General features: G+C 41.7%; 1 protein-coding gene across 3 annotated transcripts in view; it reads left to right on the forward strand.

Annotated features, from left to right (window-relative positions):
* The window catches only part of TENM1 (teneurin transmembrane protein 1), a 375,340-nt gene that overhangs the window by 290,817 nt on the left and 70,605 nt on the right, over positions 1-13,918 (forward strand). For all 3 annotated transcript variants that reach the window (XM_060270164.1, XM_060270166.1, XM_060270165.1), the window contains exons 20-21: positions 1,524-1,773; positions 4,015-4,035. In XM_060270164.1, the coding sequence (XP_060126147.1) occupies positions 1,524-1,773; positions 4,015-4,035 (271 nt within the window). The remainder of the gene's footprint in view (positions 1-1,523; positions 1,774-4,014; positions 4,036-13,918) is intronic.

Consider the following 13,918-nt stretch of genomic DNA (forward strand, 5'->3'; position numbering starts at 1 on the left):
AGCTGTGTAATGAAGGTGCAGGACACACCTCTGGGACTGCCACTGCCCCCCCCAAAAAAAGCTCTAAGGGACGAGGAAGTACCAAAAGGGTCCACTCCACCCATCTCAGCACCCAATAGGTTCTATAGGGAAGGAGGAAGTCTTTTTAATATTCGAGCACCCTCTCTTTAACTGCCAGACCAATAGAGAACAATCAATAATAAAAATGGTCCTTGTCCTCAGAATTTGAAAGAAAAAACACAGAATGAAAGGGGATGGGGGGGGAGAAGGAAGAAAGGAAACTTTGGCACTGGCTATTAGTTACAAAAATCATTTCTTAGTTTTAAAAAATCTGGCAGGGAGAGTGAAAGCAGGCTCCTTAGGACTGCCGCTTCTCTGGTTGACTGATGAGGCTAGATTGGTCTCTTCCTTGAAATGATGTTATTCTATGAGGGACACATTGCTCATCCTTGAAAAAAACAAAATTAATACACTCCTTCTGAAATCCATCACAGTATCTTTTCACATTATTTATCAAGCTCAACATGTACTAAAATAAGCGGGGTTTTTCCTTATCTTCTTGATTCAGGGCCACTTGTACCTTCTAGAGACCTTTAGAACATTTTTCAGAATGTTAGGGTGAAAATAAGCATATATGTGGCCTTATATTGTTTAATTGCACTATGGTGCAGTTCTTAAGAAGGCGTGATGCATCTTGTTGTAAAGGTTATAATGAGATGGAGAAATGTGAAGCACAGCTATTCAAAGTTTAAAGAATTTGGAGCAACAAGATCATTAGGATCTTCCAAGATTTTGCATGAGTCTCATTTTAGAAATATTTACCAGTGAAAGCTATTTTAACAAACTTTATGGGTATGAACATATTAGTAGTGGTAAATCTTTATTACGATCACCGACCAGCACAGTAATTTGCATTACATCATTAATGTTTAAAATATTTTTAAAAATTAGAATAAATTAAATAACTTATCTAAAAGGGATCCATCAACCTTTGATCCTTATTTTTATATTAATTATTTACTTTGTGCCATAAATTATGATGGAACCTGTCTGGCTCTATTCAGGAGTTAATTTAAGTACTTCGTGTGTAGGCGCACCAAATTCTGATAGCGTTTGCACAGAATCTTGCCACCGTAGCAGTGACCTTTGGATTAGAGCAGGCATCCCCAAACTTCAGCCCTCCAGATGTTTTGGACTACAATTCACATCTTCCCCAACCACTGGTCCTGTTAGCTAGGGATCATGGGAGTTGTAGGCCAAAACATCTGGAGGGCCGCAGTTTGGGGATGCCTGGATTAGAGTCTGAAAGGAGCCATTTAATTTGCAATTCTTCAGATCGTCCAGGTACCTCGTCAAATATCTTTAGGGTAGATTCATTTTGGAGGTCTCTGTACAAGGAGCATATAGGATCATATTAATATACTGCGAATAAAAAGCTTACATTGTGTTCAATGTGAACAGAACTGGACAAAATACTACGCACAATGGTATGTGGTTATTATGTACTTGTGTTTTTAAACCAGGTATTGTCCATAAAGGAAATGGAGAGAACATATTCATCTCCCAGCAGCCCCCAGTAATCTCAACTGTCATGGGCAATGGGCACCAGAGGAGTGTTTCCTGTGCCAACTGCAATGGTCCATCTCACAGCAGTAAACTCTTTGCACCTGTCGCCATGGCCTCTGGTACTGATGGCAGCATATACATTGGAGACTTCAATTTTGTTCGGAGGCTCCTTCCGTCAGGAAACTCTATTAGCATCCTTGAACTAAGGTAGGAAACTTCGGAGTGCTTAAAAAGAACTAATTCATATTGGAAAGCAAAGTTATAGAGAATTCCCCCCCCCCCGAAAAAATGTGCTAGACCAGGCATGTCCAACTCCCAAGAGATTGCGATCTACTCCCAGTATTAAAAAACACTGGCGGTGATCTACCCATTGTCATTGGAGGGGGGGAGCGTGTGTGGGGTGGGTGGATTGCCCAGAGTTTTTCAGGAGGAAGATTGCAGAGAGTTTTTTAGCCTTTTCCCTGCAGCTTTTTGTACACGATAAGGATCCCGTGATCTACCAGGATCAGCTGGGGATCTACCGGTAGATCGCGACCTACTGGTTGGACATCCCTGTGCTAGACTAATATCAATCAGCGGCAGACAGTGTAATGGGCAGAGGCGCATAGCTGACCTAGCTGGTGAGTTGCTGCCGCTTACGGGGTAGAATGAGGTTGTGGGGAGGGTGGTGTGGCACAGGTGAAATGGGTTAACTGCACACTGACCTCTCCCCCTCAAAGTAAGCAGCAGCAACTCACCAGCTAGGAGGTCAGGTAGGTGCCTCTGACCCACCACACTGTCCGCTACTGATAGTAATATGTACACTATTTCCTTCATGGATGCCACTAAGTAAGGAATAGATGGGGTTTGCTTTGCCCCTCCTGTTTTTCAGATCACACATACTGTTAGATGTTAGAAGCTCCCGCATTTATGAGGCGGTGACATTGCTTAGCGTGCATGCTGTGTATGCATGCAGGTAGCGCTGGGCACTTTCCCTTTCCCTCCATGCCCTGAAAGTGCTGAAGCCTTTTTGTTTGAACGTTCAATATTAACACTTCAAAAAGCCTCGTGGAGAAATAAAACATAAGTGGAAGGTAAAATGGAAGTAACGTAGGAAGGTATGAGAATGGTGTGTGTGTGTGTGTGTGTGTGTGTGTGTGTGTGTGTGTGTGTTCCCTTACAAGGAGTGGTTGGGTTCTAATTTTTCAACAGACAGGAACATCAAGGGAAATGGCATGGGTCACCTTAGAAAAGTAGGGTGGGTAGGAGGGACAGATAACGGTAAATGTACATTTTGCAAATAAATAAAGAGGTATGGTACTTTATACATATATGGTGGAAGCCCAGAGTTTTTTTGGAATTTAGTAATATCAATAACAAATGAAAGAAATGATTTCTGACTGTTTAAATAGTGTGAATCATTGATCAATGTGGATAATTCAGGGACGCCAAGATATCATAGTATTCAAATTCTGCATAAATTAACACTAGTGAGAATCATGCTCTCAAAAACATGGAAAAGTAGCCAGAAGGCAAGGAAGAGAGAATGAGTTGCAGGCTGATAGGAACAGATGGCAAATTGTGAAATTGACAATAATGTTTTAAAAATATAGAAATTACAAAGAAAAGAGTGGGAAGCTGGAGACCAGTAATGCAATATATTAAAAGATAACTTGGGAATGAAGAAATGGGGATAAACTGTCATGTAATATTAGCGCAGCTTTCTCTTACAATGCAAATGTATCTGTTGGCAGAGTCAGTATACTTCTGAACACCAGGTCTTTGAAACCACAGGAGGGAGAGTGCTCTAGCCCTGCTTGCAGGCTTCCCAAAGGCATCTCGTTGGCCCCTTTGAAAACAGAATGCTGGGCTAGATGGGCCATTGGCCTGATCCAACAGGCTCTTCTTATGTTCTTATAGTAATTTTTGTTTCATTCAGGAACTTTATGTATGTGTGTAAAACGAGTGTAATAAATAAATCATATATTTAAAGAAAAGAATAGTCATCTGGCTTTAAAACACACATTCACAAGCCTTTCTCTGCTATCCAGAATAAGGCATTATTCGAATTCCAGGACATGCTGGATCCAGACAAAAACACTTAGGCTTTGAAGCAGGACTAATGAGGAAAGAGGATGTGATCTGAAGACAGTTATGAGGAGCAAACAGAGGACTACATTTGGCCCCTCAGGCCTGAGCCCCCCCCCCAAATCTACACCCTCATAAAATAGCATACTTTACTTTCTCCCCTTCATCACCCAATGCCCAAGCACACATTGTCTCATCATATTGTGCATGTCATATGGCTTCTATGGTCTGTATGATAGTTAGCATACAACTTGATCTAAATAAACATTAATCAGCACCTTTTCCTACTTACTAATGATTTGTTTACTTTTCTAATCCACACTAATAATTTCTGTTTTACTTTCTTTTTTGTGTGGTACCCGCACGAATATGCCGTTGAAGGAACAGAGACACAAGACACAGGTAAGAAAACTGGGGAGGAGCAATAGGGTCTTTGGTAGGAATTTGGTTTCCAGATTCTAAATTAACACATAGCTCTTTGTATATGGTTAGCTTTATACAGAATATTTATAGAAATGTTACAAGTTTAGTATCCGGGCATTCCCCTTCATAATGTCTCCAGTTCAGGGGCTTATCTGGCCAAAAGATGAAAAATACAGCTTTTAATGGGACACCCCTGCCACACATGACTTTTCCAGGATACTTTCCCCACATGAGTGATCTACACTATAATAATACCTTAACTGGAGAAGCCTTTCAGGCTGAGGGCCACATTTCCTTGGGGGTAGACTTGTGGAAGCCACATGCCTGTAGTGGTCAGAGCTGGAGGCAAGAAGTGGGCAGAGCAATGAATATGATTATCATGCAAAAGCCAGAGTTTTCTATACACACCCACACATTGCTCTATCCTCACAAGCAAGAGGCAATTACTACAATTCAAGAACAGGCATTAGCACTCAATAAGGCTTTGGACTTGGCCCATGAGAGATGTGGCCTGGGGTAAGGCCATAGCATGCAGGGTCCTGAGGAAGGACACTGCCTGTTAATACAGTAAAAGCTAAATGTGCATTATGTGTTATTTACATGGACAATAGCTGGACAAATGATCCTTGTGTTGAATTTTTGACATGGTCCTGAGGTTTTCCTTTCTTAAGTGATCCAGACACCAGGGGTACTTGAAGCAACTTTATCAAAGAAAGGGGGAGGTGTTTATATTCCTGTATACATGTAGAGGAGTGCCTGGCGTGCTATGGTCCATGGGGTCATGAAGAGTCAAACATGACTAAACGACCAAACAACAACATACATTTTATGCAGCATGTGGTATGAAATAGAGGAACGTGCATGTGTAGGCTGCTAGCAGAGGCACCACCTTGGACCAAAGATTGGGTGGGACCAGTGGTGCAGCACAGGTTTTGGAAGGCAGCCTGGCCCAGCTCTGTGCAGCATCAAAATCAGGCTCCTCCTGAGCATGAGAAAGGAAGCTCTTCTCAAGGAAGCTCAACATTCCAGAGTTTGGAAACTGGCCAGACACTTTTTATTTCAGAAGGCAATTGGGCAGGAATGGCATTTTCAATTGTTGTACCAGTTTGGCTGCAGATAAATTTCAACACATAAGTATCTACCTGCCTGTGTGTAGGGGCTGCATGCCATTACGGCACCTTGCAACTGGGTGCCTCAATTGCATGGATGCCCTCTTCCCCCAATACCAGCAGCAGCTTGCAAATTGAAAATTTTCAACATGTGATTGTTGCAGGAAGAAGATGCAAAAGTGGAGGTAACGCTAAAAACACTGCTGCCATCAGAGATATAAACTACTTATGAAAAAATGTGAGAAGGTCTCTATATAGTTCACCATGTGAAGATACGTTCTCAAAGCTTCTCAGCATTGAAAGTTTGTGGTATGGAAAGACAATCTGTTTCACCGCAGTCCTAAGACTACTCAGAAGTAAGCTCCACTGAGTTCAATGAAACTTGCTCCCAAGTGTGTTTAGGACAGCAGCCACACTTGCTTGGGGGTAAGCTCCATCAAGTGTGACTTACTTCTGCCAACTTAGCAGTTCAAAAGCATACAAGCTTGAGTAGATAAATAGGTACCACTGTGGCAGGAAGGTAAACAGCATTTCCATGCACTCTGACACTCGTCGCAGCGTTCCATTGTGAAGTGGATTTGTCATGCTGGCCACATGACCAGGAGAGCTGTCTGTGGACAAACGGCAGGTCCCTCAGCCTGAAGCGAGATGAGTTCCACACCCAATAGTCAAGTTTGACTGGACTTAACCTCCAGGGGTCCTTTACCTTTTACATGTACCTACATCTGGGTAGACATGCATTGGATTGTAGGAAGGTGCCCACAGGATCATGGCTACCCCTCCAATTTGTTGGTAAGATGACAGCTCTGTTTTTGAAAAAGATAATAATCTAAAGGGTTCCTATTGTCTTATTTTTGTTTGTGGCTTAAGTGCGTATTTTTAATTGAACCTCATTCTAGGGGCTTAAGTAAATGATGAGGCAAGGTAGAAATTTAATAGATAAGTAAACATTCTTTTGTATCAAATTAGCTTTGTTGCCTTTTGTACCCAAGGCTTAATATTAAAATGTCCTGCATGCATACAGCTTGCTATAATAATCTTTTCCATTTGCTTTTTTGTTTTTCAAAAATGCATTAAGCCTTAAATTGAAAGGGGGAGGGTACATATTCCCCCCATATGCTATTTGTTAACAAAGCGTTTAATTCTTTTCTGCAACAGAATTTCCAAAGTGTGGTCATTATTTTTAAAAATGGCTTCTGTGCAATTCACAGTTAAGTTGCTTGTCAAATTCCTGCCCCCAAAAGTGATGCTGTGTATTGATTATAAGCAATAATTACTTATTTGCCAAACTGCATTGTCACAACTGGCTTAAATAAAGAGATGCCGGGAGACTCTGGGATCGGAGTGAAGCAGCAGTGGAAGAAGATTGGAAGAAATTTAAGATTTATTTAAAGAATAAGCGTATAATAGATTAGAATTAGTGGAAGTGAGGGAGATACAAAGAAGTTGTAGATAATACAATGGTGTGAAATAAGTATTGTTAGAAGATAATTATAATTTTATTAAGAAGTAAGATATAAATAGATTGTAAAAGGATAAGATGTAAAAGATAGAGAAATAAGGTAATATTAAAGTAATAATTAGAGTTTATATAAGATTTAGAGTTTACTAAGGATGGTATGTAAAGAATCGTAGAAGGAGGTGGAATGAGGAAGTCAATAGATTAGAAATAAGGGTTATAAGTTAGAATTTTTGTTTTTGTATTTTTGTATTTCTTGTATTTTGTATTTCTTGTGTTTTGTATTTTCTTTTTGTGTTTTGTATATTTTTTATATTTTTGTTGTTTGAAAAAATCTTTAATAAATACATTTAAAATAAATAAAGAGATGCATGTTGAACTGGAGGGTACCACTCAGAGATAACCTCTCTGAGGTTAATTATGAGGGAAAGCTATTAAAAAAATGTTACATACATGGTGTTACTGTAGCTTCTGAATTCATACCTAAATTAGAAGGATATATATGTATTTTGAAGTCTGGTAAATTCTGCCCTCACTCCTGCACCATCGGGGTAAGCTGCAGCAACACCTGTCTCAGGTATGGCAGCTCTTTGACTAGGGATAGAAGAAGGCATCAGCCTCTGTTCCACCCCAAGTACATCACATGCAGTGCTATTTCTGTTCCGCTGCAGGTTGGCTTTGGGCAAAAACTTGGCTGTCCATTGTCCGTCTTGGCTGTCCATTGTTTCAGAAATGTATGTAATGAATTACATTATCACAAAATTAAAGACGCCTGCTTCTTGGGAGAAAAGCAATGACAAACCTAGACAACATCTTAAAAAGCAGAGACATCACCTTGCCAACAAAGGTCCGTATAGTTAAAGCTATGGTTTTCCCAGTAGTGATGTATGGAAGTGAGAGCTAGACCATAAAGAAGGCTGATCGCCGAAGAATTGATGCTTTTGAATTTTGGTGCTGGAGGAGACTCTTGGGAGTCCCATGGACTGCAAGAAGATCAAACCAATCCATTCTGAAGGACATCAGCCCCAAGTGCTCACTGGAAGGACAGATCCTGAAGCTTAGGATCCAATACTTTGGCCACCTCATGAGAAGAGAAGACTCCCTGGAAAAGACCCTGATGTTGGGAAAGATGGAGGGCACAAGAAGAAGGGGACGACAGAGGACGAGATGGCTGGACAGTGTTCTTGAAGCTACAAACATTAGTTTGACCAAACAGCGGGAGGCAGTGGAAGACAGGAGTGCCTGGCGTGCTATGGTCATGGGGTCATGAAGAGTCGGATACGACTAAACGACTAAACAGCAGCAGCAACAACAATGCTTTATTATGTTATTTCTATTCTGGACATGGGATGAATAAGTGAACATCGGCAATTCCCACTGAAAGTCTATGACATCCCTATATTGGACACTGCCCCACCACACAGCCGCTATTGGGTAGAGTGTACACCCACTCGTTGGATCATCACCTTGTCGTGGTGAGTGGGCTTGCATGTTCCTATGACCCTTGTGAGTGAAGCCATCAGGAATCTCGTACTCCCAGCAGGGGCACCCAAGGCGGTAAGGTCAAAGGGAAGGAGCCAGACAAAGAATGATCCAAGAAGTCCTCAATGGCAGAACAGGCAGATGATAAAACTAAAAAACCCACCTGGTCGATTAAAAAAAAGCTCAAGAGATCCAGCACTTAGTCGACACTCATGATGCACAGGGTTTCTTTAAAGCCACAAAGACCATCTATGGGCCAATAAATCATGGTATATGCCCCCTACGCTCAGCAGACAGTATCACACTTCTAAAAGATAAAGAAGCTATTGCACTGCACTGGAAAGAACATTACCAACATCTCCTTGATCGCAACTCCCCCGTAGCTGCTGAGGTCCTCTCACAAATTCCACAAAAACAAATTAGAGATGAGCTTGCAGTACCTCCAAATCTGGGAGAGTTGTGTACAGCTATTAACCAAATGAAAAACAACAAAGCCAGTGGACCTGATGGGATACCTGCCTAAATCTTCAAAGTGGGCGGAATTGAACTTACACAACAACTTCACAAGCTCATCGAAAAATCTGGGAAAGAGAAGAAATCCCAGCAGACTTTAGAGATGCCAAAATTATCAATATTTTTCCAAAAAGGTGACAGAACTGATTATGGAAACTATTGAGGCATCTCTCTATTAGCTGCGGCCAGCAAAATTCTTGCAAGGATCTTAGCAAACCGTCTCGTAACAATATCCGAGGTGACCCTTCCTGAATCCCAAAATAGTTTTCGGCCTTCTAAGGGGACAGTGGACATGATTTTCACCGCTCAACAGCTTCAAGAAAAATGCAGAGAGCAAAACCAACCCCTGTACAGTGGTACCTCGGTTCTGGGAGTCTGTACTTGGTTCTGGAAGTCTGTACTTGGTTCTGGAAGTCTGTACTTGGTTCTGGAAGTCTGTACTTAACCTGAAGCGTACTTAACCTGAAGCAAACTTTCCCATTGAAAATAGTGGAAAGTGGATTAATCCGTTCCAGAAAGGTCTGTGGAGTACTCAACCTGAAGTGTACTTAACCCGAAGTATGAGTATAATTGGTTCTGGAAGTCCGTGCTTAACCTGAAGCGTACTTAACCTGAAGCAAACTTTCCCATTGAAAATAATGGAAAGTGGATTAATCCATTCCAGACGGGTCCGCGGAGTACTTAAACTGAAAGTACTCAAACCAAAGCGTACTTAAACCGAGGTATGACTGAATATGGTATTTATTGACACAAGGTTTTCAACACTGTAAATCGTAATGCCCAGTGGTCTATCCTTCTGATAATTGACTGCCCAGATAAATTTGTAAACATCATTCGGCTCCTCCATGATAATATGATAGCAACAATCACAGATAACAATGGCAACAATCACAGATAACAATGGCTCTCAAAGTGAACCATTCACAGTGGGTTCAGTTGTTAAACAGGGCTGTGTTATTGCCCCTACTCTATTCATTATTTTCATTGCCATGATCCTACACTTTGTTGAAGGGAAACTCCCCACCGGAGTAGAAATCATATATCAAACAGATGGAAAGTGCTTCAATCCGAGCAGGCTGAAAGCAAAGAGTAAGGTTACCGTAACTTCCGTCATAGAGCTTCAGTATGCTGATGACAACGTAGTGTGCGCACGCTCATCCTAAACACCTTTGCAGAAGCTTACATAAAGCTTGGCCTATCACTCAAGAAGACAGGCGAACTAATATCAGTGTACTGGAAGATCACCAGTGTTGAAGCAATGATTCTTCAACATCAACTTCGTTGGACTGGTCATGTTGTGCGGATGCCTGATCATCGTCTTCCAAAGCAACTACAGTACTCTATTCCGAACTTAAAAATGGAAAGCATAATGCTGGTGACCAACAAAAGAGGTTTAAAGACTGTCTCAAGGCAAATCTTTAAAAATGTAGTATAAACACTGACAACTGGGAAACTCTGGCCTGTGAGGGCTCCAGTTGGAGAACAGCCTTTACCAAAGGTGTCACGGGCTTTGAAGACACTGGAACTCAGGACGCAAGGGAGAAATGTGCTAGGAGAAACGCACGCTTGGCAAATCCACACCGTGATCAACTCCCGCCTGGAAACCAATGTCCTCACGTGTGGACGTGTGGATCCAGAATTGGCCTTCACAGTCACTTACGGACTCATTATTAAAACCGTGTTTGTGGAATACAATCTTACTTGGCTACGAGTGATCGTCAAAGAAGAAGAGTGTACAATTTTTGGACAACCAATGCAGCCATACCTGACTGTTTTAATTGGCTTTCTGATAGGATTAATCGGACAGAATCAAGCCAGTAACTTCTTTTAAAAAAAAATTAATGCCACGTATACAGGGCACACAATTCTCCAGTAAAAAGACCTAATCATATTGCTTGGTTACCACCCTAATGAGAGGAGCTAATTCCTCTACCAACAAGAGCTACCTATTTTTGAATGATTTAGAGTGGAATCCTGTGACTTCCCTTGATCCCTCATTTTATTTCTGCCCCTTTTCCTTCAGAATCACAGTCTTATTGCATTGCTCAGTTTTGTCTTTTTGGTCAAATAATGTGACCAATATCTGCCCTGAACCAAACTAACTTGTAGTCAGCAACTATGAGGAAACTGCATTGTTGATGGATGATAATAGATACCTTGCAACAGCCATCTCTAATTAGCAAATTCTTAATTCCACATGCTTCTTCTAATAATTCTTCATTATGGAAGTTCAATATTCTACCAGACCCTCTATTAGAACTCCCTTGACCACAGTATAAACTTACATATTGGCAAAAATGGGGTGATATAATTGAAGAAGTTAAGCATCAATGTCTGCTCGTAAAAGTTATCACTCTTAACTTTCTTTTTTGGCTCTAGAATTAATCAGTAATATAGACAGGCATTACATAGATTTGACACAGGTATTGAACTGGAGTTGCCCACTTGGCAGAGAGACATAAAAACTGACATACAACAACAAATCACCAAAAGTTTTACACTACAGCAATTGCCACACTAGGCTTCATTTTATTAAAAGCAGTTTAATTGCTTTCATTACTCTCTGGAATGAAAGCTGAAAAGCATAACAATAGAACTGTTGTGATATAAAATTAGGGGTGTAAGAGAATTCCACCAGAAATGGAAATGGGAGTGGAAGATGCCATAGTTTACATATTCAAGGTCAGAAATGGAATTCTGACCTCAGTTCCACAATACATTTCCAAAATTCTCATGTTTGAGATCTGAAATGGAAATAATATGAACACACACCATCATTCAATGATGTTGTTTTTAGTCTGACAATGTTACATAAATAATTGAGTCATTTTCTGCATTGTTTGTAATTTTTCCCTTTCACTGAAATGCAATGAGGTTCATTTCGCCCATAGAGGATAGCGAGAATAACAGGTTTTAGCAAAACTGAATTACAGCAGAACAGAAACAGCACTGATTGCAACAAACAGGGTGGGATGGAAGTCACTGTCTCCTTATGCCCTTATGCTGAATGTTGGTGATTAGAAGCATAAAATTAAAGACTAGATCAGGTATGGGGCCCTCAAAGGTTGCTCTTACGGGCTCTCTCTGTATCACGCCTTTACCCCAGGCAGAAACTTTTACTGACCCAGCTCCATGCCTTCGTCCTTTAGTGCTTTTGAGTCACTGAACTTGAACTATGATTATGCCTCTTGTTTGCCTCAATGGAGGAAGAAGAAACATGAGGGGGTGTATGACCTTTTGTATTGCTGGAATATAGTCTATTGTGCAAAGGTGGTGAGAATGGAGCTAGCAATAGAGATGGCAATATTAACCAGATTAATGTTTAACCAGAGGTGTATACTCCGTGTGATCTCCTTTACTGATTTCATATGACTGGTTACTTTAAGTGTTTTAAACACATGAGCATTTTACTTGTCTGCTCCTGTGTAATATTGTTGCCTCATTATTGAGATAATGTGTGTAGGGCACAATTGCACCAGAGAGCTCATACTGTATCTGTAATGTATTTTGCCAACATGGATTGGTGAAAGTCACCACCTATCAACTTCCACCTGCACCTGAGTGTTGGGTCCACATCTGAAATGTGATGATTATAGATACAAATAATTGCAATGCTCACTCCAGTCAACAACACAAAACATGGATATTGTGGAGGGAATTGTACTTGTATAGATGTAACTTTTTACAGGAGAACAAATCCTTGAATTATGGAGACATATAAAATGCAGATGGGAGAACAGCAATAGTAAATTGTGGGGTGAGGTAGTGGTGCTCACCTGACCTCTGGTAGGTTGTGTTGCTGCTGTTACCAGGTGGTAAAGGGGGAGAGACAAGGCGGTGTCAAGGTTAGTGTGTTAGATGGATTCTGCCTGTGCGTTTCCACCATGAGCTAACCTCACCAGTTCCTTGCCCCTTTCCTTCTGCCTCCCAGTAAGCAGTAGCAACATGACCAACTGGAGGTGTATTTAGTAACCCCCCCCCAATTATACTATTCAATGATAGAGACCAGATTCCACCAAGTTTTGAATTCTTACAAATGAAATCCAATTCAGACAAGTTTTAAAAAATCAGCACTGTGTATAAAAACCAACAGGCATTTAAAATTGTGATTCCATGTAAAGATGAGATGAAGCAAATGATATATTAACAAAATCTATAACAAAGATAAGGAACCTGTGGACCTCCAGGTGTTGTTGGAAAACTCCAATCATCCCCAGCCAGCATGACCAGTGGTCAGGGATGATGGGAGTTGGAGTCCAGCAACATGTGGAGGGTGATAGGGTGGCAACCCCAATGTACAAGACATGACTAAAGTGTGAATGTGAGTGTAACAAGTAGCAAATTAAGTGATGAACTGGGCACAAAACATATAGGTAAACCCTTATATTGATCATTTAATAAATGTGGGAACATGAGTCCTCTTCAGATGTTAAGAAGTTGTTAAGTTGTAAGCTGACATTGCCACATTGAGTATCAAGGGCTGAAGGACCACTCCCCACATTAAATGGGGGGGGCGACTTTTGCATGGTCATGCACAGCCCCCTGAATCACAGTGACTCCCTGGTAGTTCAGAACTGGCACTACCTTCCCAGGCTGGGTCCCTGGGGTCCCTGCCTACCCCAGCCAATTGTCCAATCCCGCCTGGGAAGGCGTTGCCAGGGGACTGGCCAGGTAAGGGGAGGGACTGTCCAGCTCACACAATAGAATTTGAATCTTACCTGCGAAGCAGCAGTCGGCTGCAGAGCTTCTCTCACCCTCCACACCCTCATTTAAGTCTTCTTTTGCAGGTTAACCTCAATTTTCACAGGGCCGCTGCTACGTCAGGGACGCTGTTGAAGGGCCGGAAAGGAATTTCCCTGCATTGGCAGGTTTCACCTTTCCCGTAGCAATACGTCACAACTTTGGCGGTTTCAGGCCTTGGGTGGAATCCTTTTGGCTATCTTCCTTAAAGGGGGGGGCGTGAGGAAGTGACCTCATCCCCTTTGCTGCGTCAAGATCAGGGTTCCCCTGTTAAAGGGGTCTTAGGGGGAGGCATTGGCCATACACCGAGAGGTTGTCATTGCTCTCCCCCTCCAGCGGCGGCAAATGGGGGTGGGCTATCTCTGCTTGAACATACGTTCTCCAGAGCCAGCCTAATCCCCATATATTCTGAATGACCCTGTAGTCCCCCAGATCCGTGGCTGGGGACTGGGAAGGATAAACGCCCAATGCCTGAGCCAAGGTCTCCTTACATCTGAATCTTAATAAAGTTGTGGCCAATTTTTATCCCATAACACGTTGTCTTGAGTCATTATTCCGC

The sequence above is a fragment of the Zootoca vivipara genome, chromosome Z (genome assembly GCF_963506605.1).
Source record: "Zootoca vivipara chromosome Z, rZooViv1.1, whole genome shotgun sequence".
Taxonomy (NCBI): domain Eukaryota; kingdom Metazoa; phylum Chordata; class Lepidosauria; order Squamata; family Lacertidae; genus Zootoca; species Zootoca vivipara.